This window comes from Thunnus albacares, chromosome 11 (assembly GCF_914725855.1).
Source record: "Thunnus albacares chromosome 11, fThuAlb1.1, whole genome shotgun sequence".
NCBI classification, from domain to species: Eukaryota; Metazoa; Chordata; class Actinopteri; order Scombriformes; family Scombridae; genus Thunnus; species Thunnus albacares.
This window is the reverse complement of record NC_058116.1, coordinates 865,248-891,546: the sequence shown is the minus strand read 5'-3', so window position 1 is coordinate 891,546 and position 26,299 is coordinate 865,248. Positions and strand designations below refer to the sequence as shown.

At 39.0% G+C, this 26,299-nt stretch overlaps 1 protein-coding gene across 1 annotated transcript in view; it reads right to left on the bottom strand.

Annotated features, from left to right (window-relative positions):
- LOC122992844 (MAGUK p55 subfamily member 4-like) overlaps window positions 1-25,730 on the bottom strand; it is a 35,988-nt gene extending 10,258 nt beyond the window's left edge. Inside the window, exons 1-16 of the mRNA XM_044366833.1 lie at window positions 25,358-25,730; window positions 21,982-22,053; window positions 19,938-20,059; window positions 16,681-16,758; window positions 15,220-15,303; window positions 14,938-15,069; window positions 8,781-8,862; window positions 8,504-8,589; window positions 8,169-8,240; window positions 7,624-7,820; window positions 6,098-6,156; window positions 5,544-5,561; window positions 3,313-3,354; window positions 3,185-3,205; window positions 2,325-2,363; window positions 859-1,026 (exon numbers count right to left, since the gene is read on the bottom strand). Of these exons, the coding sequence (XP_044222768.1) occupies window positions 859-1,026; window positions 2,325-2,363; window positions 3,185-3,205; window positions 3,313-3,354; window positions 5,544-5,561; window positions 6,098-6,156; window positions 7,624-7,820; window positions 8,169-8,240; window positions 8,504-8,589; window positions 8,781-8,862; window positions 14,938-15,069; window positions 15,220-15,303; window positions 16,681-16,758; window positions 19,938-20,059; window positions 21,982-22,003 (1,222 nt within the window). The 5' untranslated portion in view covers window positions 22,004-22,053; window positions 25,358-25,730. The remainder of the gene's footprint in view (window positions 1-858; window positions 1,027-2,324; window positions 2,364-3,184; window positions 3,206-3,312; window positions 3,355-5,543; window positions 5,562-6,097; window positions 6,157-7,623; window positions 7,821-8,168; window positions 8,241-8,503; window positions 8,590-8,780; window positions 8,863-14,937; window positions 15,070-15,219; window positions 15,304-16,680; window positions 16,759-19,937; window positions 20,060-21,981; window positions 22,054-25,357) is intronic.
- Between the last annotated feature and the right edge of the window lie 569 nt (window positions 25,731-26,299).

The following is a 26,299-nucleotide window of genomic DNA, read 5'->3' as shown; positions in this document are numbered from 1 at the left end:
TTATCTCTAGTGCCCAGCAACCCCAACAGTCTAAATTGTATAAAAGACTGCTTAAAAAGTATTACAACTTTGATGACTAACAACAGTTTGAAATAAAATGAGGATAAAACAGCAATTATAGTTGTTTGGACTGAAAGAAAGAAAGACAGAATTTTAGATGCCTGTAAAACTCTTGCAAAACAGGTTCAATTATAGGCAAAAGATTTGGGTGTCATTATTGGTCTTAAAGAGCAACTTGCAGGCTGATTTTCTCACTAAATTCATAATTCTTCATAAAAATGGTTACTAAACAGTTAATGTGTGATTTTATTAGTTTTAGAAGAGAAAGGCAGAAATTCAGAGGAAAAGGTTAGCGTTCCTTTACACATTCATTCTTTAGGGTTGCTGACCAGAAAGTTGCTCTTTTAGGGTTAAGAAAGCACACTGACTGTGTCAATAAGACCACATTTTTCCACCTTATAGACTGGACCATATCTGGCACTTTCTGACGCAAAAAAGCTGATTCATGCTTTGGTTTTCTCTTGTCTCTACTTTTGCAATGCTCTTATAACTGGAACTGAAAAAAATCCATGAACAGACTATATAAATAAATCTTACCTTACTTGCATTCATTTTTAGTCACCAAGTCCAAACCAAGATTTCTGAAGTGATTTGATTTGACAAATGAATGAAATAATTTAAAAAATCTCAAGTCAAGGTCCACTTACTGGCTTTTTCTGGAGCCTTCCTCAGTGATATCATTTGAGGTTTTTTTTACCCTAGACTTGACTCCTTCAGAGTCACAGAAGACGTTGAACAACTGTTTCCATGGGCTGTCTTCAAATTCAGGTGAACAGCAGGTTAAACACCCTAACTCACCGACGAGTATGATGAGGCGGTGATTCTCCTGTGGGGGGCGCTGGTACAAAGCAACCTCCTCGTATGGGGTGGACAGAGCACTGCTGCTGGGTGAGCAGGAGGTGCAGGACTGCCGTCTCCTCCTATAGGACGTCCTCCTCCAAAGGCGGAAACTGCGACGGAAACCAGCTGAGGAGAGTGAAGAACACTGATCATCCACTGACTGCTTCGTTCCATTTTAAGTCTCTTTTTAACTCATTTTTATGTGCATTAAGCTGCTGACACATTATCCATGGGATTAAGTACAGTAACTATTAATATACAGTGCATTTATATATACCAATATATAATTTTCTATGTATCTTCCCATTAAATTATTGACTTTGTCAAACAGCTAACCAGTACATTCCTTCATTTATTCATTTCACATGTGGGACTAATTCTTTTATTAATGTACATTGTCATGTTATTCAGTTACAGATTTTCTTATTTCAGAGAAATCTGAGAAAAAAAGAGGCTACAGAACTTAAGAATCATTACATTTTTATGTTTTCTTCAGTATCAAAGTAATCCAGTGATAGCTGTCTGTACATCCACTGGTACATTTTACACAGGAACTCTTAATAGCTGATTAAGCATACTTTTAGTGCAGCCAATTTGCCAAAATGTAAACAAATATTGGCTAAAAGTGGGGCTCAAAAGAACATGCCAGTACCACCTATAACTGACATAACAACAGCCCATTTGATGAGTTTTTATGGGGTCTTGCTCTCCTGATGTTTTCTTTTTTTCAGTTGTCATAATGGTTTCCAAAGGCCTATGTGTTGGTGGCAGCATGTTTCCATCTATCAGAGTGGTAAAATATTTAAAAAAATATTTCTGAGTTTCTTTATTGTCATGCAAAAGTCAAATTTCACACAGCTGTGGCTCAGGAGGTAGAGCGGGTCGTCCACTAATTAGAAGATCGGTGGTTCGATTCCTGGCTCCTCCAGTACACATGTCAATGTGTCCTTGGGCAAGATACTTAACCCCAAATTGTGTGTGTGTGAATGATTAGATTTCCCCTGATGGGCAGGTTGGGACCTTGCATGGTAGCCCCTGTACCCATTCACTATATGAATGTGTGTGAATAAGTGAATGTGATTCCTAGTGTAAAAGCACTTTGAGTGGTCAGAAGACTAGAAAGGCTCTATACAAGCACAGTCCATTTACCATTTATTATTTGTTAAAAAAGTAGGACAAGCAGTTCTTCCCACAGAAAAAACTAAGACATCCACAGGTAACTTTGACTGTAATTATTACTGGGGTGGGGGTGAAAAATGACCCACATACGTGCTCCGGACTGGATTAAAATCACAGACCAGTGCAGGTAATGTTAAAACCCCACCTTCCCTAGAGAAACTTATCTAGTCCAAATGGGGCTTAAGACTGAGTGAATACAATTTTACTATGTTAACTAACTAACAAACTAATTAGATGTGTCTTACCAAGATAGATTCCATCCATAATATCAGAGTCATTCTCATCTGAAGGAAGAAAACATTAAAACTCTTCACTCTCTCTTCAGGATTAATTTCACTTTACACTTCAGAACAGTTGGTTTACTTAAACACAGCTTTTAATTGAGCACACAACAGATAGTTAATAGAAACAAGTTTTCTATACTGAGATGGGTCACATTTGCAAAAAGGCCTTGTACACAAAAAAGTGGAAGGGTGTCAGACTCTACCTAATGTCTCTGTCTCCACAGATATCCAAGTCATATGAAGCTGTTGAGAAGTTGCATTTCAGACCAAGCCACTCCCATCTGCCCTGCAGTTACACTTGTTTTCTCCATCACCTGACATCCCTATTCCCTAATTTTCTTCCTAGTATATACACACAGGCCCACATTTCCCAGTCATCTGCCAGACCGTCTATTGTGCTACCCAGTCTTAGCGTTCCAGCACTCAGTCCTGTTTTCTGCCAGCCTGCTATTTGCTGGCTTTGTTTGCCCTCACTAACTGATCACCTGTTGCAGAACCCAGCTTTGATTTAAGTAAAGAACTTTCAAACTGCCCTGCTCTTGAGTCTTGCTTTTGAGTCTACATTCCTGTGTTCAGAGATGTTACATGCAGTGGTATAATATAATTCCCCACCTCCTTAGTGGATAACGCTCATGTACTACTTAATGCCCCTGAACATAAAAACAGCAATTTCTGAGAAATCACGGAGAAATTCCATTCACTTTATTTTGTATAATGCAGAATTTTATAAAACACATAGAATGAGACTGTTCAGCAGTGATCCATATGTAACTTCAGTATTTTTTATCTGTATTTACATGAGTCTGAACAAACTTACCCACCAAAATAATTTTTTTCGTGATCTGGGAAAAGAAGACAGACAATAGTCATTCCCACTGCACTGATGGATGATTAATTTCAGTCTATAAAATTGTATCATATATTTATCATTGTGTCTGATACGTTTTACCTGCTATGGTGAGTTTGTCGTCAGCTTGGGTAAGGTCGTCCTCTGGAACAAAGGAAAAGACACTTTTTTAGTTCAAGTTTGTCTCCAGACAGCCAGGCTTCAGTATGTAACAAATCATACAGTATATGAGTAGTTACTCTGCTCCGGTGATCTGTTTTGACCACTATTTTCAGTCTTGTTGTGAGACCAGGCCCCTATCACAAGACCTGATGGTTTCCTGATGTACTATAAATTACACAAAGTATAACAGCACCAGTACCTATTTATCATTTAATAAACAATAATAGCAGATGAATATGTGGACATATTGTTTGCTAGGTCTAGGGGAAACTCACTCTCCAAAAAATTGGTGAGTGAAATGAAAATGCGATAAAGAGTACAATGAAAGAATAATTGGCTGTTGTGATTGTTCCTCCTGTCCATACTGTCCACAAAGACATCTTGTACTATAGCAATTTCAATGTGGGTGATGGGGGACAAAATCCAGTTCTCTTTCTGTGTAAGAATGCATTCCAAAGTTAGCCTGAAGCTAATATGAGGCTTCAGCAGACTGTATTTTGAGCATGATGTTTCCTCTTTGTGTTAGTCTGAGCTGGGGGAGAAGGATGGTAATACAAAGTGGAAATTTGGGACTAAAAACACTAACTTTGGATGATATCCAGTTGATTTGTCTAACACAAACTGCTGAAAGCTTCATAGAATAGAATGTGTTTTTGCACAAAACGAGGACTATGGATTTTGTCCCCCATCACTGATATTGAAATTGCTTTAAGAGGGGTGGATGAAAAAAACGATTCACATAAAAATTGAGATTCTCATCTTCTATGATTCCAAATTGATTTACAAATGCCAAAATCCCTTTTTGTAATAATGTCAGTAATCTTGATGGAACAAGAAACTAGGAACTGGGGTACGGTACAACAGTGTGCACAAACTAGAGTTATCTTGTAGTTCACCTTGTAAAGAGGCAAGTGTTTCCTACTACTGTGTTGTAGTATCCCCCAGTCCAGAACACACAAACAAACTTCTGTTTTTAAATTACACTTTCATTATTCTCATACAAGTGGAAGACTGTAATGTAACCATATTTATGCAGTTAACTGTTCAACAAACAGGCTTCAACAAGATTTGTACTCTCGCACATGTTTATCTGCACTCTTCTGTTCGTCAGACAGTCACCTTCATCAAGACCAGCTTAACTACAGTACCCTGTTTCATACTATAGTGGATAAAGGACACAAGTAAATGGTTTGGCACACAGGTAACTGAAGTAAAACTCTAAAAATAGTGCCCACATTTCTAGCTATTCAGTTTGTGATGGCCCCTCTGCTTTGTGCTCCTTGTTTCTGCTGTGTTCTTTGTTTGCAGGGGCAGGATCCTGAGCACACTGACTAGCAGGATGGGACACACCTGGGCCGGGTGTGCCCCATATATCAAGTCAGAGAGGCTGCCAGTTCAGGTTCTCTCCTCTCTCCCACACACCCTCCTGCATTACTTTTCGGTTCCTTTTCTTTTGTTTCACCATACAACACCCACACAGCATACACTCACTCATCCACTCCCTACAGGACTGATTTTACAGACTAACCCTACCTATTGTTATTTTTTGTTGGTTTTGAGTACCTTGTGTTAAAAACATTTACTTCTGTATTACTGAATACACGTGTGATTTCCCTTTTTTGCCACAGGCTAGAGCCAGGCTGTGACAAGTTGAGAATCAATTATGAATTGAATCGTGACACCAAGAATTAGAATTGAATTGAATTGAATTGTGAGATTCCCAAAAATTCCCACCTCACATTACAGAAACCAATATTTCTTTCAATGTACATAAAGACATGTGAGTGCTGTTTTAAGACAGACTTGAAAAATGTGAACCTATCCTTTAAGGTTGCATTCAGGTTCTGGTAAATAAATTGTCCTGAGAGGAAACTTGTTGTCATGTGTTTGGTATTGAACCTAGGCTGTCTGATTTTAAGATAAAACTGTTTTTGTAAGTTTTATGCCCCAATCGCCTTTTCTTTGTTTTCTACAATAATAGGCCCCTTTCACAAAAAAATGTTAATTAAGAGGTCTCAGAGCAGTGAAAAAACATATCAATATCATCTCAAAGTCATAGGAAAAGATGACAAACTATTGTATATAATGTCTAAATAAAAACAACCTGACACAGTAGACATAATAAGTGAACTGCGTCGATGTATGACTCTTGTATCAGCAATCATACCCACCATTATCAGCCAAGGTCACTGTGGCCAGCAGCATTAACAGAGAGAAAGAAACGGTGGTTAAAAGTGACTCCTGTTTTTTCCTAGTAACAATGTTAAATAGAGCTTAAGAAACAGATGGGAAATACCAGACACAGGATAAGAAGACCACGCTGACACAAAATGACAGCAGTGTAACAAGGTGTCATTGAAGTGACTGACCTCACCTCAGTGAGTTAGGGTTTACACTCACAGTTACACACATTCACACCTGGAAGCTGCCCAGTGTCTGATCTGTTGGCTACTGGAGCAGCTCCACTGGAGAAAGCAGTTCTCCTTTAAGCAGGCCTTGCTTAAAGGAGAATTTTGACATTTTCATTTAGTTTCTTGCAGAGAGTTAGATGAGGAGATTGATACCACTCTCATCTGTACAACAAATATGAAGCTCCAGCAGTTAGCTTAGCTTAGCATAAAGACTGGAAACAGCACTACTCTGTGACTTCACTGCAGGGATTGAGGCGACCAGTGATGTATATGCAAATTGATGATTCAAGTTAGTGATAGCAATGAGTCCTTACATGGTCTGATACAGGTATGAACCTGTAATGGCTGACACCACCACTGTTCCCTCTGTCTACTGCACAGAGAGAGAGGGGGAGAGGGAGTGTGTGAGAGAGAAGAGAGAGAGAGAGAGAGAGAGAAAGAGAGAGAGAGAGAGAGAGAGAGAGAGAGAGAGAGAATAAATGTAAGATAACAAACTTGAAATGCAGTTAAACACAAATAGTGTTTTAACAAAAGTGAATAACCAGAAACACTAAAGTTCTCGAATCATTCCTCTATTAAAATGACAATTGATTGGATGACAATAAATTGGAAATGCTGAATTAAATATCATTATCACCGTATAAGGCTGATTTACACACCCATCAGACACAGAGCAACTTTAATTTCACTGTGCAACACATCTATGCAAGTTTTGTTTTTTATTAGTTTTTTTACCTTTTTATGTATTTTATTCATACAACAACTACAAGTGTTTAATTTAGTCTTTAATTGGTTGAGAACAGACATCCTAGAGGGACATCCTCTCCACATAGAATAAACATCATTGAGCATTATAGGTTTTTTAACATTTTAGCAATCATGTGAGCTTTATCTGGGTTATGGGATAAGAGTTACAAAGGATTCATTATTAAGTCAAATATCTTCATAATTTTGTCTCATTCATGTTTGATATGAGCAGAGCATCATCCTGCCTCATGAGAATACTCATAGTTTGTCACAAGAGATGCACCGAGAGCTGCATTTGCTACTATTCAAGTTTGAAATGCATCAAAAACAAGAGAGAAACACTGTTGGGTGGGTTTGCTTTTAGAGTTTACTTTCATGTTGGTGTGTATGTTCTACAACACTCCTGTTGATGAAGAGCAGTGATTTAGAGCCTCTGTTTTCCTCACAGACTTCAGACCCAGATTGTCAATGACTGTTTGACATCCTGGAGTTAGCATTAGCATTAGCATTATCCTGCAGCATTGTCTCAGTGGAAACTGGAGAAAAGTGCAACAGAGGGAATTCAAAGAATCAAGAATTCAAATTGTTAAATTATCTACAAGAAGCTTTACTTTTGATGATCATCTTTAATTATGTTTTGTTTATCCTAGTAAAATACTGTTGCATGTCAGTATTGACTCAGTGTGTTTCTGTAAAAATGATGTCCAGGTCAGACAGAACATCAGCTGGACCATTTTAGAAAGAGCATATAAAGTTAATCTAGACATATAGGTTGTATAAAGCTGCAGAATTTACACTGTGGACATAAACCTTGGCAAAATAGTTAAATAGACCCACCGATGATGGTAACAACATCTTTCGATGTTGCTCGCACACCCAGAGAGGACCTCCAGCTGACAGCCAGAATACTGGATGTCGCACAACTTTCATTCTGGAACTATTTTGAACCATTACAGGATGTCTTGAAGGATTGTTTAAACAATGTTCATACAATGTCTTAATGTTTGCTGGGTTATCACAGGAAGGATATTAAATAACTGCAACCTCTAAATGCAGACTTTATGGCCAGTATTCAGGATGTGTCAGGTGTTACCTCTTCAGCATGCTGGCGGAAGGAATCAGACCAGCGTAGGACATAGGACAGTACAGCTTCCTGGCTTGCCACCACTGTCCATCCGACTGGTCAACCACCTCCAGCAGGTCTCCTCTGCTAAACGCCATTCCTGCATCAGGACAAGGGATGGAGGAGTCCTGCAGGGGGCAGTAATCCACCATCGCCCTCATGTACACCTGACAGTAAAATTGAGAGAGACAGACAGAGAGAGAAAGGAAGGGATGAAGTTAAATACTTATTAAATATTAAGCTCCTGTAGTTTCATACAGATATGAGAGTTGTATCCTCTCAGTGTATGTCCCAAAATGTTGAATTATTCCCATTATTATCTTTTTTTTTTTTAGATAGGTGTTGTCATGAAAGCCTTACCTTTTAAATCAAATTTTGTCCATTAGATTTCAATTTAAGAGATAGGAGCAACCTGTATATGTCAGCATCTCCTACATTTTACGGTCATTTCAAATTTATATTTACAATAAGTCATTGCTATGTGAGGGCTGTAGAGTCTGGTGGATGTTTCTTACCGGTTTCTGGCTGCTGCTGGTCTGAGCTGCATTTGGAATGACTTTAAACAGGATAGTGCCTTGGGAATTGATCTGACAGGGAGAAAAACAAAACAAAAAAAAAATTGGTAAATTATTTTAATATTCAGAGGTACATCACAAATATGGACAACTTTAGTCACCACTTAATTTGAGATCCCACCAACATTTCACAACCAAAAGAGTTATTTTGATTTTTAAAATTTTACTTTTACTTGCATTGTGCTCAAATTGTCTTCTTGTCATCACAAGAAATTTACTTATGTCACCTCTGCCCTTTTTATTTAATTACATTTTTTTCCCACCTAAAAACTTACCAGTATCTGGATGACCTGTTCTGGCTCCAGTCCTACCACTGGGTTTCCGTTCACCTCTACTAACAGATCACCAGGATGGAGGAGTCCTGGGACACACGTGCATGCACACACAGAAACACAAATATCAAGTCCAGGTACTGCACATTTTGACCATTTGAAAAGCATATTTTGGATCTGTGTGTCCCATGTGTTGTCTGCAAACATCATCATCTTATCATCATCTCGCTGACACATTCACACAGAAACACATATATAGTGTTATACAACTTAATCTCACCACTGCGGTCGGCCAGTCCTCCATGAATCACCCTGGCGATGTAGATCTCTCCTGTCTCCTCGTCCCTTCTTATAGTCGCCCCCTGACAGGCAGACAGTTCCTCCAAATTTAATAGCTACAGTAGCAGTAACTACAAGGTTTTGAATACCTCTGTATAAATAGAGGGGAAATAGGGGCAATATTAATGTGGAAGGGATACAGATAGGGGATAGGATGAAAAAAAGGATGGCGGAAGCCCTTAATGCAAAAGCCGAAATCCCTTATGGGTCACTCTAACACTGGCCGTTCATTTTAACAGGTGGAACACCTCAGTTATACAGACTTTTGTTTTTGGCTAGTCTCAGACTTGGTCCCTACTGGCCACCATATACACTCTCAGCCAGCCAATCAAATCAAATAATAAATAAATAAATACATAAATAAATAAAATACTAATTGCCTTCATGTGGTCCTCATTAATTTACAAGCAAAGACGAAACAGAATGGAGGCAATAACTGAACTAAGGGCATTTTCAAACTTGTCTTGTTTAGTCTGGTTGAATTGGACTCTAGTTTGTTTTCCTCCTTGGTGTGAATTGTTTGGGATGATCTGACCACAGATCTCATACTCCTGTGTGGACCAACAACTGTACTGAGATGCTTTGACAAAGTGGTCTTGGTCCAGTCCCAGACAAATTTGGAGTGGTGCCGGGGAGAATAAATTGAGATCCAAGTTGGGCCAGTACAACGAAGTATGTTGCATTTGGCGATAGGAGCTTCTTCAGGACCTTCTTCCTGTGTTTACGTTTTTGCTCCCACCCTAGACACGGTTAACCAATGAGTGGAATGAATGTTCTCACAGGGCTTTGAGTGATGCATTTTGGTTTGCTTGAATCTTTTCTGTATGAGAAGAAACTAAACCAATGGGAAAACACAACAAGTGTACCATTTCATTGACTGATTTGGACCACTGGCGATAGGTATCAAAACGCAGCAGAGGATCACCAACGTTATTACAGTTCATCTTGTGGGGGACAGGAATGTTTATACTTGATTTCATGGCAATACATTCAATAGTTGATGAGACATTTGACTCAAAACCAAAAAGGTCAAAAAGATGAAAAACTTTGCCATGATTCATCGTCTGGGTACTGCAAATGTCTGTACCAAATTTCATGGTAATCCATCCAATGGTTGTCAAGACATTTCACAAACAATCAAAGAAAAGAGAAAATGTCAGGGGATCACCAAAGTCAGTAGGCTTGGTTCTCTGGGGAACATGGATGTTTGTACAATACATGTCATACAATTCATGGCAATACATCTCAGTTGTTGAGATATTTCAGTTTGGACCTAAGTGGTGAACTGACAGACCGACATTACAATTTCTATAGCTATGCAGCTAGCATGGTTAAAAACTGACTGGAAGGGATAAAGTGGCAATTCATGAGATCATGAAAATGTGTGACCCTGATATTTGAATGGTTTGGAAAATAGTCTCCTTGACAGGAACTTGAGGTACTATGCATCTATGTAAACTGACTTGACAGGTGGAGTTATTCAAGGCTAATTTCTCAGGTCTCATTATGCTTTTATGCTTAATGGAACCTTTATGCTTCCATTAAACCAAATGATGCAAATGATGCATCATAATTATACAGAGGACACCTGAATTTACCTTGCCCTCTCACTGCAGTCCCATAGATTCTCCCCACAGGTGCATTGAATCACTTAATGATTTTATGGGCCAGAATATAGAGACAAATTAGGATAATACCGAAAAAAAACACTGTGACTCAGCTCTCATCTTGACTACATGTATCGATAATGTATCACAAAATAAATGTATATAAATAATGCATCACAAGAGTATTCAGACTGTCTGAAAAACATTAGCAAAGAATGAAAGAGAGCCAATGAAAAAAGTGAAAAATGGTCATAATTTTAAGGATAGCTGGATGAAATGGGAAATGTGGATGTAGAGAATGTAATTTTGCTGTACCTTTTTTAAATATTTAGCTTTCTCCCCTTTGAGTTATAGAGCCAGTGATGAAAAAACAATTGTCTCTTGAAAGTGTTTGTTGTCCAAGAATTGATTTAAGTCTGCTTCTCTTATAAGGTTAAAAATACAACTTTGTCCCTTAACTTAATAGGTGGTTTCCTGTTTGTGAATAATGTTCTCTTAATCTTCTTAGACTGAAAAAGTCAAAGAACTAGAGGTATATTAGTCAGTTTCATAGTCAATTTCCATTAATAGAGCAGAGAAGGAGAGGAGACAGTTTGTTTTCAGTCTACTTATTCTTTTTCTTCTTGCTTGTCAAGCAGCCTGTGCCGTTACAGTCTTGTTGGACATCCAAAGGAGCTCTAGAAACTGTTCCATTGTTGAGCCTCATCTGTCCATTACTACCACTGCCACCTGCCATCTGGGTGGCACCAAAGGCCACCACCATCCTTTTTGAGCCTCCATTCAATCGTCTTGGACTCCTAGACATTGCAAAGCCATCTGCACAGGAACTGATAGATGTGGACGAAGAGGAGGAGCAAGAAGAAGAAGAGGAGAATGAGAGGTGATGTGGGTAAGGTGTGGCAGGGTTGCACACTACTTTTGGAGAGATTGAGGAGACCCTTGGCGGAGCTTGGGGAGGAGCGTGCTGTTTTGGCCTGCATGGAGGTGATGGCATGGGGTGTTTGCTGGCCACAATGAGTCCCTGGAGCTTGTCAACCACCTCAGCCAGCAGGTTGAGAGCCTGGGCGTTCTCTTCCACGCTGTCAGTGATCATCTCTGTCGCTGCCACCATCTTCTGACCAAGGTGGCATACATCATGAGTGCCATGCTCAATACTGCTGGCCAGTGTCTGAACAGTGGACCTAAGCTCTTCCACGCTGCGCTGTTTGGTAAGCTCAGGAGGCTGATGATGTTGATGGTGTTTTGGTTGCCGCTGCTGCTTGTTTTTTGACTGTTTTGGTTGGTTCTGGCATCCATTGTGATGTGGAGCAGTAGAGTAGTGGAGCATTGAGGGACAATTTAGAGATTCTTCTTGGCATCTGTTATGAGGTCCTGTCTGATACCCATGCTGTCTGCCAGAAATAGGCAGAGTGCTAACTCCCTGCTTCCGAGTGGAGTGCTGAGTTGCAGGACTAGAAGGTGCTGTGTGGGCTCTAACAGGGTTCATCCTAGGACAAGCGGAGACTCTGCCAGGTGTAGGGATGTTCCTTGAGTGTCCACCTATAGCCCCCTTTTTGTATAGGACAGGGGAGTTAGAAAGGCTGAGACTGTAAGCTGGTATTGGAGGAGGAGGGTGGGCGTAGTCATCGCTGTTCCCTCCAATAGAGTTACCTTCTCCCCCGTTGTGTTTGGGTTTCTCTGAAAATGAACCTCAATGTAAGGAGGGAGAAGAAGAACAGAAAGAAAGTTGGCATATTCAATGCCAACATAAAGGGAAATACACATCACTGAAAAGACCAGCCATGCAGGAAAAACTAAAAAAATGAGCCAAATGATGGCAAGATGAAAAAACTGATTATAACAATGAGTGACATGACTTGTTGATGATACAGAGAATTTTGCGCGCTGAAAGATACACAGTGGATGAATTGATGAGTAAACTGGTTGTCACGTTCCAAAATAATGGATGAATGAAAAGATGGACTTTCCGTCAAAGGAATAGGCAAATGCAGATATGCATAGATGAATGAATGGATGGAGTGCATGATTTACAAGTGAAAATACTGATGGATGGACTGTTTAGTCCATCCACATAGTTGTGACTGAATGGCTAAATGAATGATCGGATAAAGAATGACATGAGGAAATAGACAAATGATTGGTCATTGTATGAATTGACCATATTTCTCTCCTCCTCCTCTTACCAGTGCAGAGGGTGGGACTGAAGACAGAGGGAGCTGATTGGTTGAACTCTTTCTTCAAAAGCTCTGTGGTTTGTGGACACCAACAGCAACTTCCTGTTGACTCATAGCGGGGGAGAAAGGGGCAGGACTGGCCTCCTCTAGAAAGAGGCAAAAGCCTGGCTTCACTTTCAGTTGCTCTAAGCTCCTCCCTCGACCATGCCCTCCTCGCAGGGATGAGGCGCTCCAATGTGAGGCGACGAAGGCTGCTCCACCGACTACGAATCACTTGTACTCCATCTTCCACATTTCCCCTGCGATCTTCTCCATTCTTGGTGAATGAAAGATAAGAAACTCATTTTTTTGTATGGTTTAAAAAGGTTTAAAACTTGCTTTATGGTACCAATTACATTTTGTAGGGAAACGTAATTGCTGCCTGGATTATGTTCACAGGTTCACTCATATGTATCACTTTGACACCAGAGACCAGGGTAAACATCCTGAGTCAAGTTTAGGCAACAAAAGCCTGATGTTTAAAGGATAGTTTGACATTTGGGAAAATATGCTTATTTGCTTGTCTGCAGAGAGTTAGTTGAAAAGATCAATACCACTGTCGTGTGTGTTAAATATGAAACTATAGCCAGTGTCCGGTTAGCTTACCTTAGCACAAAGACTGGAAAGAAGGGAAAACAGCTAGCCTGGCTATCTCCACAGGTAACAAAATCTGCCTACCAGCACCTCTTAAGTTCACAAATTAACATGATATAGCTCCTTTTGTTTAAATCCACAAAAACCGAAATGTAAAAACGACAAGTTGTGGTGTTACGGGAGGAGTTGCCAGACTATTTCCTGGAGTCCTGTCATCACCGTGAGGTTGCCAGGGAACCAGTGGAGACTCAAGAAAGCCACTGTGCTCAGCCAAGAAATTGTCCAGCACATAACCCCCTGCAATGTGTCCTTTTTACATTTCATTTTTACACCAATCACACAAACAAGATATAACATGTGAAAGAAAACGAATAAGTGAGATCCCAAAATGCCTAACTATTCCTTAGGGTTAGGGAGAGATTGTGTTTTGGTCAAATGGTAATAAAATCCACTTTTGAGTTTTTTAATGTTTAACCAAGACCGCCATCTTTCCCTAACCTTCAAAAGAGGGGTTACTACACTGCAACAGCAGATATTGCGGGAAATGAAATGAAATTCTTTGTCAGTGAACATTTTACAGATGTGTTCGGTATCAACACTCTGTGATTTGGAAAATCCATTCATTAACAACATTTCCTCATTATGTTGATAGAAAACAGCTAGTGGTAATGATAGCAGTAGTGATGGGAAGAGCTTGCTTGATACCAGAGCTTGTTTCGCTCTAGTGAAGTGCACTGTTTTACGTTGTGTCAGAGTTTGTATCAAATGAAGAATACCACGTGACTAATGACGTCCAAAGCATCAAACATCACTGATGCTTCAGAGAGCGCTTCAGTTCAGATTAGTTTGACAGTTTTGCAACTAAACAATATGCTCAAGTGATATGCACATTGGTGAGATAAGAAGAGAGGAGAATAACTGAGAAATATGGTGATGTACACTAGAAAGACAAAGTCATAAGTATGGGAACATTTTCACATTATAGCCTACCAAGTACAAGAGTAATATTTTAATTAATATCAGTCTCCAATCACATCACATCGTATGTGAGTCATATGAAATGTCAGATAAATATTGACCATGAAGTTAAACATATGAGCCCACAGTGGACTCCAGGTGATTTTACAATAATATGTACATTTACTGCAGCACTTCTAAACAAGAGTATTACAGATTGAATAAATAATAGGTAGGTGTCTTGGATATTTATTGCACACATGACGTTAAAAACATAAAATCAGAGAGGCTTCTATAACTTTTTTAAACCACCAGAAGTCACTACTGAGTTTAAAGCACCAAAGCTGCAAGTCTATTTTTTTAGCACAAACAGAAATAAAGCCCCAAAGCTTCATAAGGCTTCATTGACCAATCAGTAGCTATAGATCTATATATAGGGAGAATAGATAAACTATTATTTCAGAGGAAATATTGAATGCTGCACTGACAAACAGAAAATTCCTTATTTATTCTTCCTCAGGCATAAGATATGCAAACCAGTGTTTCCAAGTTTGACCAGTCAAAGCATTTTATAACTTTTCTAGTAGATTTAATGAAAAATGCAAAGGACAGACACCCTTACAGTCCCCTAACGTCAGATTTGAAAATACACCAATTTCATCAACTGCATAAAACTGAACTAGAAAAGTACACTAAACTGAGAATTACAAAGATGCCTCTTTCTCACCAATGGCTGATTATTCTTCACCAGACAAACAATCCTCATGGCCTCCTCGTCCTCAGGCAACTCATCAGGCAGAGGGGGTAAAACAGGTCCGTAGTCTGACTGGGCTACGCTGTCATGGGATGACAAGAGGGCCTGAGAGACACAATGACACAGAGACAGGTACAGGTGTTATAACATAGCATCTAATATGAGCTGCAAGCCCTGCTCTTTTCCATTCTGTGCATATCTGGCTTACGCACAGGCTTTGGATGTGCACAAATATTACTAAATGAGAGTACAGACCTGGATGTGTGGTGAGCTGAGGAGGCTGTAGAGCTCTCTAGCTTCAGCAGAGGGACAGTGGGCCCTCTGCATGACAGTCATGATCTGAGAGATAGACAAGCAGACAGTGAGGAATACAGATTTTAATACCAATACTGTCTGGAGAAAAATTGGAGACAGCACATCAGCAAACCCTTTGGCCTATTGGGTGTCAAACTGGGTGCAAACAAGCTCAAACTTGAGGCACATTGGTGTGATCTAATAATATTTTTAATTTTTGAAACCAGATGCTCAAGTATAATCAGCAGGTGGAGTTATAGTATGTTTCATATAATTCCTATTCCAAGTGACATATGATTTCAGTGAACAATCAAACCAGCTCATCTTTCCCCATTAAGAGTAGCAGGCAGTTTAAATGGCTGGGAGAGGAGTCAAGGCCAGCTTATTTGGGGAAAAAAAACTGTTGTGTTCACAGTGGAGAAAAGAAGTTTGTGTTTTCTGTAGTTTTGTGTCTCCCACTTGTCTACACCTTGCAACATATTCAGAGTTGTATACTGCCTTTAACTTAAAATGACAGAATGCTAAGAAAGAAAAGCTAGACACCAGTATGTCAGTATATGTCACATTTTAGCAATTAGGTTAAAGAGGTGACAACTCAACAATACACCCTGACATTACTGTCTGTTCAGTCAGAAATTCCGTGGGGTGTAATATATATATATATATATATATATATATATATATATATACATATATATATATATATATATATATATATATATATATATATATATTTTTTAGGCCAGTTCAACATTGGACACAAGATACCTACTAAACCTAACCCTTTACTGAAAAGTCAGTGTATGTGTACTGGAGGCTTCAAGTTTTTACATCGTACTTGTATGAGTTGTATAATGGACCATGACTGGCTCCAGACTAGTTGTGATATCACAAATCCTGCATGTAGGTACATGTTTTAAATTCATATTTAAGGTGATCACAGATGAATCACATATGCAGATGAATGTGAAAAAAACTCTGCACATACATTATTGTGCACAGTGAAGATCATACATCCAACTGAAAAAATAATAAGCAAAACACATTTTTTTTTAGGACTTTAAGACACACTTCAGGTTCATATTGTAACAGCACAATCTTTTTCTTCAGGCTATACATATTAAATTTGTTTTTCCATTTTTTCAGTCCCACAGTGACAAAGCTTTTGAAGATCTTCTGAATTTTCCTGGGGTAACATCAAGTTGTAGAACATGAATGGGTAGAATATGTTCCCAACTCCATTACATACGGGAATTGGGACAAAGGTTTTAAGGTTGAATTACTCATGCAGTGTGACTGAACCAGTAAACATGCTAATGCTAGCATCCACAAAATACATTAGCAAATCTGCTAATCTAATCTAATGTAATTGAATAGTGACAGATTTTGTTTTGTAGTATGTGTTTGTGTATATATATAAACCTCGTGTAAGAGTCCTGAGGCATAAGGCAGAAAGGGGCTGGGCTTCAGTCTCTGGAACTGCAACAGGCACTCATAAATCTGGAGAGAAAAAACAGGAAATTATATCATCACTTCACAGGAAAGTGTTACCTATAGAGTAGTGAAGTGAATGTGTTTGGGAAGTATTTTTCTGCTATTGTAAATCAGCATTAAATGTTCTTTTTCTTTATAATATCCTTGGTGTTCTGCACGATAGAATCATGAAGTCTCCTGGATCACTTATTTGCACTATAACTTTAGTACTATAACTATTATTATAGTTATAGTATAGTTATAGTACTGTTTGTTAATTACAGATTTGGTTCTGATAAAAGTTAGTTTGGTATGATGAATGGTTCTAAATACTAGACTAGCAATGAGCATCAACGGCTGTTTCTAAATTAGATGAGTAGCAAAAATCAGAATCAAAGTTTACTCTCAGTGATTGTTGGATAAATTCAGCAATTTGAATCAGTTCAGTTTTGGATTTTGAATCAATTCAGCAACAGGTTTTGTTCCTGACCACAAATGGTTCTGAATTAGTTAGAACACTGACCCGAAATCATGGCTCTGGTAGCACCTACAGCAATAGCGTCGTAAGTGTCATGGGTATTGTAGTTTTTAGTTGCAGTCTTCTTGCTGAACTCGTTTGCCTCAGTTTGGCTCAAATTGCTCTAAATAATGACATGACACAAACCAAAGGACTCTAAAAAAACGTTCTTCTTCATATCTTACTTGATCAGTTAGCTGTTTCATTATACTTTCTGCCAATTGTATTTACACAACATGAAGGTCTAAAATGTGTTTAAAGCCTTCTCTGTGAGGAATACAATTCTGCGAGAGAAATGCTAAAGCGTTTATGTATTTATTTTTTTATTGGCCTGAATTAGTCAAATGTACACATATTCAGTTAAAAACCAACTGTAATCAGCTTATAATATACCCACCACGTGTAAGGTTTTAATTATAGAATGGAAATTTCCCTCAGGTTGCTACAACCAACAAGTTCACCAAAAAACTAAATTAAATTAAAGCTGCAAACAACGACGAACAAGCCCTCGCACCTCGTGTGTGCCGTGGTATTGCTACTGGTTGCTATGTCTCATGTGTAGACCACACCATGTAAATTTCATGTTAATTGGATGATGTTTGTCACATAAAGCTGACTTCCTGTTGTCAGTACGTGGTGCTATGACTATGACTCAATATTGACATGAAGATATGTTCAGGCCTCATCAAAGTTGAGAAATTTGGGGCAGACTGGACAATGTAAGTCAAGTAACAACAACTTCCTGTTTAAGGCCCCAAAAATATTTTGGGCAAATTGATTGACATGCCACGCCAAGGGCCTTCCATGAAAACTCAAAAGCTTCACAATTTAGCATCGCAAAGGCCTTTAGATGTCACCTGCCAAATTTGAAGTCGCTCAGGTTAAATCACTAAGAGGAATTTGTTAAAGTACAATGCCTGCACATGGATTCACTTTGTGAAAAGAAAATGCACAGTAGATTCAAAATGGTGGACTTCTTGCCGGACTTAGGGTATGGCTAATTGGCCATGACTGGTGACCAGCCCTGATCAGTCTCATATATCCCATTTTTTGCTGATCATATTTTCCGAACATAGCTGCACTATGTTTCATGTCACGCACACAGCTGCTGCAGCACAGACAACCCACACAACATGCATGTCGTTCACACAGAGCACAGACAGATCAGCCACACATATACACAACATGCACGTTGCACACACAGAGCATAGACAGCCACCCCACACATACACAACATACATGTTGCGCACACAGCGCACAGACAGTGTAGCTACACACACTAGTGGTGTGCCCGAATACAAATATGTTATTTGGCAAAGCACAAATAGGTGGGTGGTTTTTACGTGTATTTGTTTCATACAAATATTTCAAAAATTATTTGTTTTCAGGAAGAAAAAAAACCCATGTCAAATACCAGCACGCAAGACGGTTACATCGCTATTTCAGTCTCTCTACTCCACCCTACTGTTACGTCTATCAGCAGGTCTCAACAAGGGGAGTCACATCCACCTGCTACATGATGCACATTTCTTTATTTAGACATCACTCCTGGTGTTGGGGGTGTTCCCCAGAGATAAAACTGAGCTACTGACATAAGCGAAGTGCTCTCAAGGGACTCTCCATAACCTGTTGTTTCCCTTCTCCTTTCCACAAAGTTAGGTTGTAAAAAATAGGCAATAAATGAAAAGTGCAAGGCAAGAATCACCTTTGAAGTTCTTCCCTACACATTACATGGTGTGCTGTCTCTGTGTTATGGGTGTATAAATAGGCAATGAGGCGATGAGTAAAGTTTTAGCTCAGTAGTCAGTGCAGGCGTCTATGATCTGCTGTGGGGGACCTCCTTCGTAAGGTAGTTTATTCGTGAACACTTATTGTAACACTTTGATTTTCTAAAATTAAAAGCGTATAAAAAACCCAGGATTGTTAAGCTTCTTTCCACTTTTAATCGAATACAAATACAAACACGACTGCTAATACTGGGCTCTCTGCACATCCCTAACACACACACAACACGCACGTCACTCACACGGCGGCAGCACAGACAGTACAGCCACACACACACAACTCAAAAATGGTAAAAGTAATTAGGGGGCACTATTTAGCTGAAATACCATGCATAAGCCCAATTGTGATCCTAAGCAAAATATGTACTAGTTTGAACATAGAAGCAAAGTTTTGTGAGTTTTTGTGCATCCTAAAGGCCACAAATGTGTTCATAAAATGAAAATTGACGCATAAAATCCAAAATGACTGACTTCATGTCGAGCAAAAAACTTTGAAAAAATATGTATTATGTCCAGAGTAACAAGAGCAATAATCCCACCAAATTTCATGAACATCCAACATGGGTCTGCATTTGGGGGTGCTATGAAGCCCACTGGCCACACCTTAGCCCAGTCACTACAGAACTTTTCTTTTTTTTTTTTTTTGAGCATTCCAAGCCCCTCAAAAAGGCAATGGTGATGGAGAATAATAATAATCTCTACAAAAACAATAGGTTCCTCGCACTTCATGTCAGGAACCATTTGCCCCGGGCACTTCTTGCTCGGGCCCTAACTAAACAAAGGTATGTCCCTGAACCTGAATAACATTACCATGTAGTATCCAGGAGATGGCAGTATATCTGTATACAAGTACAGACACCTGTACAAGGTGTGTTCTAGTGCACACCTTTTGAATCAGGTTGTACCTTAAGCAGGTTGCGCAGCCACGGTGCGCTCAATAGTTCATGCAGAACTTGAGCACCATTAATGTTTCTGCTGATGGCTTGACCGACATCCTCCACCACACTGGACAGCACTTCACTGACACCTGCAGAAAAAGCACAAGAAAAAATTTAAAAGAAATGAAGATGTTCAATTTGAGAGCATAAGAAACATTTTTAGCCACAGTTTTGGATATTTCTGTGTTCTGGATGGCAATACTGGCTGTACAGCCCAACACTTTGGTCTGGAGTAAAATATCTCTTCAAATATTATATTACATATATGATAGCCATTTTTAGTTTAACTGTCATTGTTTATATTAGCATAAAATTTGGTACAGACAGTCATGGTCCGCACAAGATGAACCCTAATGACTTTGGTGACCCCCCTGTCTGTTCATCTAGATCCACCAATCTTTCTGAATATCCTCTTGTCTACTTCAGTTTATGACAGGCAGCCCAGTACCCCTACGAATTGAGTACTTGGACAACTCATGATTTACGGCTAATGCAACATTTGCCATGAATGATTGCAAATCCATGTTGGGACACTAAGTGTTTTAGTTGCCAAATCTTACCCCTACTATACAATATCTATAGTATATTTGCCATGACCACTTACCTAAACCTTAACCATACAGTAGTTGCCATACTCAAGTAATGTAGGAAGTGAGAATTTTAAAAACACTGGCATTGAATATAGCCAAAGCTGCATCTCCATTTTTCATCCACCAACATTTTTTGTAACAAGCATTACAGCCTCACAGTCTGCTTGTCTGGCTGTAGAATTTTAAGACCCAATTTTCGTGGCACAGATTGCAGTCAAGTGTCACAGCACACTTTAAGTAATTTCATGGCTAGGTTCATCGCATGCATCCGTGGCACACAAAGAATACTTTATCACACTTTATAAGCCGGCGTGTTGACAATCATGGCATATCACATTTGCTTTCATCCCCTTTAAACACAGGGCTTTCCCGGTCATGATGCACTGATAGTTTGAAATCCTGCAGAGACTTTTCCCCAGAGGAAACTTGTTGTCCAGGATGTAAAAATATGGATACAGCAGCTTAAAATATGCTTCAAACAGCAGATGATGACTCTTTTTTAAGTTGAATTCATTTTTCTGGATATGCTGATGATGTAAGTAGAAAAAAGAGCAGAATGTGAATGTACATGGGTTTGTGTGATTTTAGAAAGGTTTATTATTCACCAAATTGTGACAAAATATTATGGAACACAAGGTCCCAATCTGTAGACCTGCTCTGAGCAGGCAAACAGTAGTTGATGCACGGTGAGTCACAAAGATACCAAACCTGCACAGTTGAGGATATAACCTAAGTGCACTGCAGGAAAATAGCAATTCGCTGGTGTGGCACTGCATTTTCTCCTCTGCATCTTAGTCTTGTTTTTAAAATGAGTTTGATTTTCTTCACTCCTCTAGGTGGTGGGTAAAAGATTGAGATTTAATCAAACTGTGCTGTGAGACGATTGTTTTTCTGACAGATGTGTCTAAAAAGTATTTGCAGGGCCCCTCGTTGATATCATGTATCATTTTAGATGAGTTCTAAACTAACAGATGAACACCATGACAACCAGGACATTCAGATAAAGTGGAGCAATTCATGTAGGCTACAGGGTATATCCAATGATGAACACTGCCACCAAAAAGTGAAAGAAATAAGACACTGAAGCCTCACCATGGCAAATACAATATGTGACACTGGTCAACAGGAGTTTATAGTGATATCACGGCAGATGTTTGAGGCTGGATGTTTCTCCAGAGCAGAAGGTGAAAAACAGACATGTTTGGGCCAGACAGGATTAACATGACTGAGGAGGCCTGACCCCACAGTGACCGAGAGACTAATACCATCTGAATTAGGCTTTAGACAAGATTAAATTCAAATTAAGCCCGGGTCAGGATTTAGACCTGAGTTCAGGGTTAAGACTAGAATTCAATTAGCTTTATGCTAGGAGTAAAATAGAAGCTCATATAGGGATGTGTGTGTGTGTGTGTGCTTCTCACCATCCTCCATAGCTTGTCTCATGGTGATTGTCCAGCCACAGAATCACCACAGACGAAAAAAAGCTTAGTTCACTGAAAATAAATGTAAAGCAACTTTCAGTTGTGTGGAAGGTTCAGAGGCACAAAATTAATCATAATCTGGTCTGAGGCAACAGTGTCAAGATGCATATATCTAATGCTCTACATCATATAACAACCTTTCACTAACAAACTAAATGTCATTCTTAAACTACATGAACTGAAATAACTGCTAAATGTTTCTTAGTTTCATGTACACAGATATGATACATGATACACAGAAATGATCTAATCAAGAGCTGATTTAGCATGTAACTGCATGCAACATGTTTTGACTGCAAAAGAAGTTCACATAGGGCTAGTAGCAGGCCTGTGTTTTGCCATATTGTCTAAAGTAATCATATGGAGGTGAAACTGATACTAAATACAAATGTTTTTGATGGATCACTGCATAGAAAAAGTTGGACAGAAGTTGCTAATTCAAATGGATGTTTATAACTGACAGATTGGGTAATAATTTAAATAACTTTCTATTCTCCTATTGTACTCTGATCGTATAAAATACTTTCTTACCCTTCCTATTCCTCACTGGGCAACTTGAGTCAAGGAAGTTTGCAAACACAAATACACACAAACAATTAATCAGAAATAATTGATTTGTAGTGATACTTTAAGCAGACTATTGTGTTTTAATCAGTATCACAGGTGTCAATCTTATAATCACTCATGCAGCCAGTTTAAAAGGAGAAAATGACTCACTCTGCTGTTTTGTGCCACTGTGTGCATCACATTGAACATGGAAAACAAAAGGAAAACTAGAGAGTGGTTTGAAGACATTAGAAAAAAGGTAGTAACCACGTAAAGGTTACAAGACCATCTCCAAAACCACTATTGCCAATATTATTAAGAAGTTTAAGGCTGATGGAATTGTAGCCAACATCTCTGGACGTGGTCGCAACAGGAAAATTGGAGAGATAGAACAGAAGGTTCTATCTGGTTGAGAAAGAACTTCAATACAGATCCAAGCTGATCTTTAAGTTCAAAGTACAGTAGTTTCAAGTCGCACTATCTGTCACTGTCTGAATGAAAATGGGCTCCATTGGTAGAAGACCCAGGAAGACCCCACTTCTAAGAGAGAGACACAAAAAAGCCAGACTGGACTTTGCCAAAATGCATGTTGACAAGCCACAGTCCTTCTGGGAGAATGTGCTTTGGACAGATAAAAATCAGAGATTTTTGGTAAATCACACCAACCCTGTTTGTTTACAGAAGAAAAAAATGAAGCCTTCAAAGAAAAGGACACCATGCCTACCATGGAACATGGAGGAAGCTAAGTGATGTTTTGGGGTTGCTTTGCTGCCTCAGGCACTGGGTGCCTTGAATCTGTGCAGGACACAATGAAATCAGAAGACTATGAAGGCACCTTGGAGCGAAACATACAGCCCAATGTCAGAAAGCTGTGTCTTGGTTGCAGGTTATGGGTTTTCCAGCAGGATAACAACCCCACACATACATCAAAAAACACCCCAGAGTGGATGAGAAGAAAACGTTGACCCGTCCTGAAGTGACCTGCTATGAGTCCTGATCTGAATCCCATTGAACATCTGTGGAAAGAGCTGAAACTTGCAGTTGGGAGACGGCAGCCATCAAACCTGAGAGAACTGAAGCAGTTTGCTCAAGAAGAGTGGGCCGAACTACCAGTGGAGAAGTGTAGAAACCTTATTCAGAGTTACAGAAAGCGTTTGACTGCAGTTATTGCCTCCAAAGGCTGTGCTACAAAATATTAACTAAAGAGTACCAATATTTTTGGCCATGCTATTTTCATTTGTTTTATTGTATTAAATAATGTAAAATGGCAAATCCAAAGTAAAGTTTCAGTTATTTTCAATGTGAAATTAAGAATGATGGATACCATATACTTCTGTCAGTTTCAACTTAATACAGAGAAAAATTTAAATTTTTTTGATTTTAAAATATTTTTAAAAAGCCAATATTTGTATTTATATACATAATATCTGTATTTGACTACTTTTAGACTAAACATATATTAGTGTATATATATATATATATATACACACACACACACACACACGTCTAATCATTAACTTTTTTATTAAAGTTCCTTTTTAAACATGAAAACTAAAAATAAATAAATGTGAAAATAAATAAATAAACCAAATTGTATGAGTGTCTTGTTACATGTAGAAGATGCTTTTAGTTAATTTATCAACAACCTGATCAAATCAAATCCATCAAAACGGCCAATATATGATCATACTGTATGTTATCACCAGTTTAGTCTATAAAATTGGATTTATTGCCCCTTTAAACTTACTCAAGATGAGCTGAAAAATACAAAAGCCCTACCAGTGTTATCATTTTCAAAGTCATAAATCAGCTGATAACATCCTTGATATTCCACTGTGAGTGTTAATAATCAGTAATTTTATTAGAGTATGTTACATGTCCCCCAACAACAGGATTTTCTTTATATGAAAGACTTGAAGATTTTAAACACCCCTTGTGTTATTTTAGCACTTCCTTTTACAGCAGCAGGTTTCTAAATGTGGACTAATTTGAAGTTACGTCTCCTCTTTAGCCTATTATCTTGGCTCAGCTTCTGTTTCCACTGACGCTGCTCAGGAAGAGTTTCCATTAACAGACCTGAAAGTCATGAAAAGTCAACTGACTACGTCACGCAGCCTTACAGAGCTATAAAGCCTGGCCTTGTTTCTGCTGCTTAAACTCTGTTGTACTTTAGGCCTACTTTAACTGTCAGTGTGATACAGAAGTGTTTTGTAGATTTTTATTAAATAGGGATATGTTTGTGGTTTTAAACAGTAAAATTCTAAATGCCTAATGTCTTAAACATGACTGACTTTTGCCCAAAGTGTGAGGGCAGCATTTAGGAAGGTTGTGTCAGTGCAGCCGTTTCCCTGAATCTTAAGTTTTAGTTGCCTAAACTTAACCAAACTGTAGCCAGAGGTGGCAGATCAGAAAACAGTCATATGAATTGTTTTTGTAACATTCATACTGATCCTCTATTTACCACTTTGCTGGATTTTTGACAACTTCTTGGACTAAGTTGGCCACCTGGACTCAAGGTTTTGAAGGCATGTTTCCACAACAGGAACGACCTGTAACTTGGAGCTTGGATTACCATCCGTGCAAAGCTAAAATATTCATTATTTGTCAGTTGGTTTGTGGCAATTCAGGAAAATGCAAATTAATTGACAGTGAACACAGTAAACATTATACTTGCTACACATCAGCTTTCGGCATTGTTATTGTGAGCATGTTAGCATATGGAGAAGAGTAAAAATATAAGACTCAAAACTCTTTAAGGAGAAGAACTTACCACCTCTTCTTCTTCCTCCTCTTCCTCTGGTCCAGTTTCCACAGCAGGTATGTTTCAGTGTGTGAACTCTGTGGTGAATTGAATCAGCGGTGTGAGCTGGTGTGTCAGCAGCAGCCAGTGGTGACTGACATTCATGTGATTTTACTACCAAACCAAAACAAAACAGGCACTAATCCTCTTTAACCCGACTTAATCCACAAACCAACGACCTCTCTATCTCTTTCTCTCTCTTCTCTCGTCTCGGTTTCTCTTTGCTTTTATTTTAGGATTTTTAAAAACAATTTTCTTTCCTCACCTGCCCTCCTGTCACTCACTCCATCTATTTCTCTGGTGCGCTCTTTGTCAGTGTCTCTTTACCTCCCTACTGTTCACACATTGTTTCACATCCTCATGCTATCATGCTCTCGCTCTCTCACTCACTTTAAGTACTTCAACAGATGACAAAGCTTCTTAACTCTTTGCTGCTTTTAGCCAGACACTCACACTAACACACACACACACACATGCACAGCAGGTCACACGTGCGCAGCAGCAGGCAAAACAGTGTTAAGAGTACAACACAAAAACATTGAGTACAGTAGTTTTGATGCATTAAATCCCACTGCAACATCTGGGTCTTCAAGAGGCCAGCCGTTATCAGCTCTGTGTGTGTGTGTGTGTGTGTGTGTGTGTGTGTGTGTGTGTGTGTTGGGGGTTATTACAGAGTAATGGTCACTGGGTCAGCTCCTCAGAGATTAACACTGATCCTTCAGAAAGAGAGAGAAAGACAGGAAGAGAGAGAGGTCATAGATATAAGGCAGATATAAGAAAACACAGCTGCCAAATGAAGCATGACAGAGATCCATGTCCTCACACAGCACCCAAAATTCATGCCGGGAATACCTCTTCACCTCAAACAGACACCCACAGTTTAATAGAGTAACTGCTCAGACAATGAAAAGC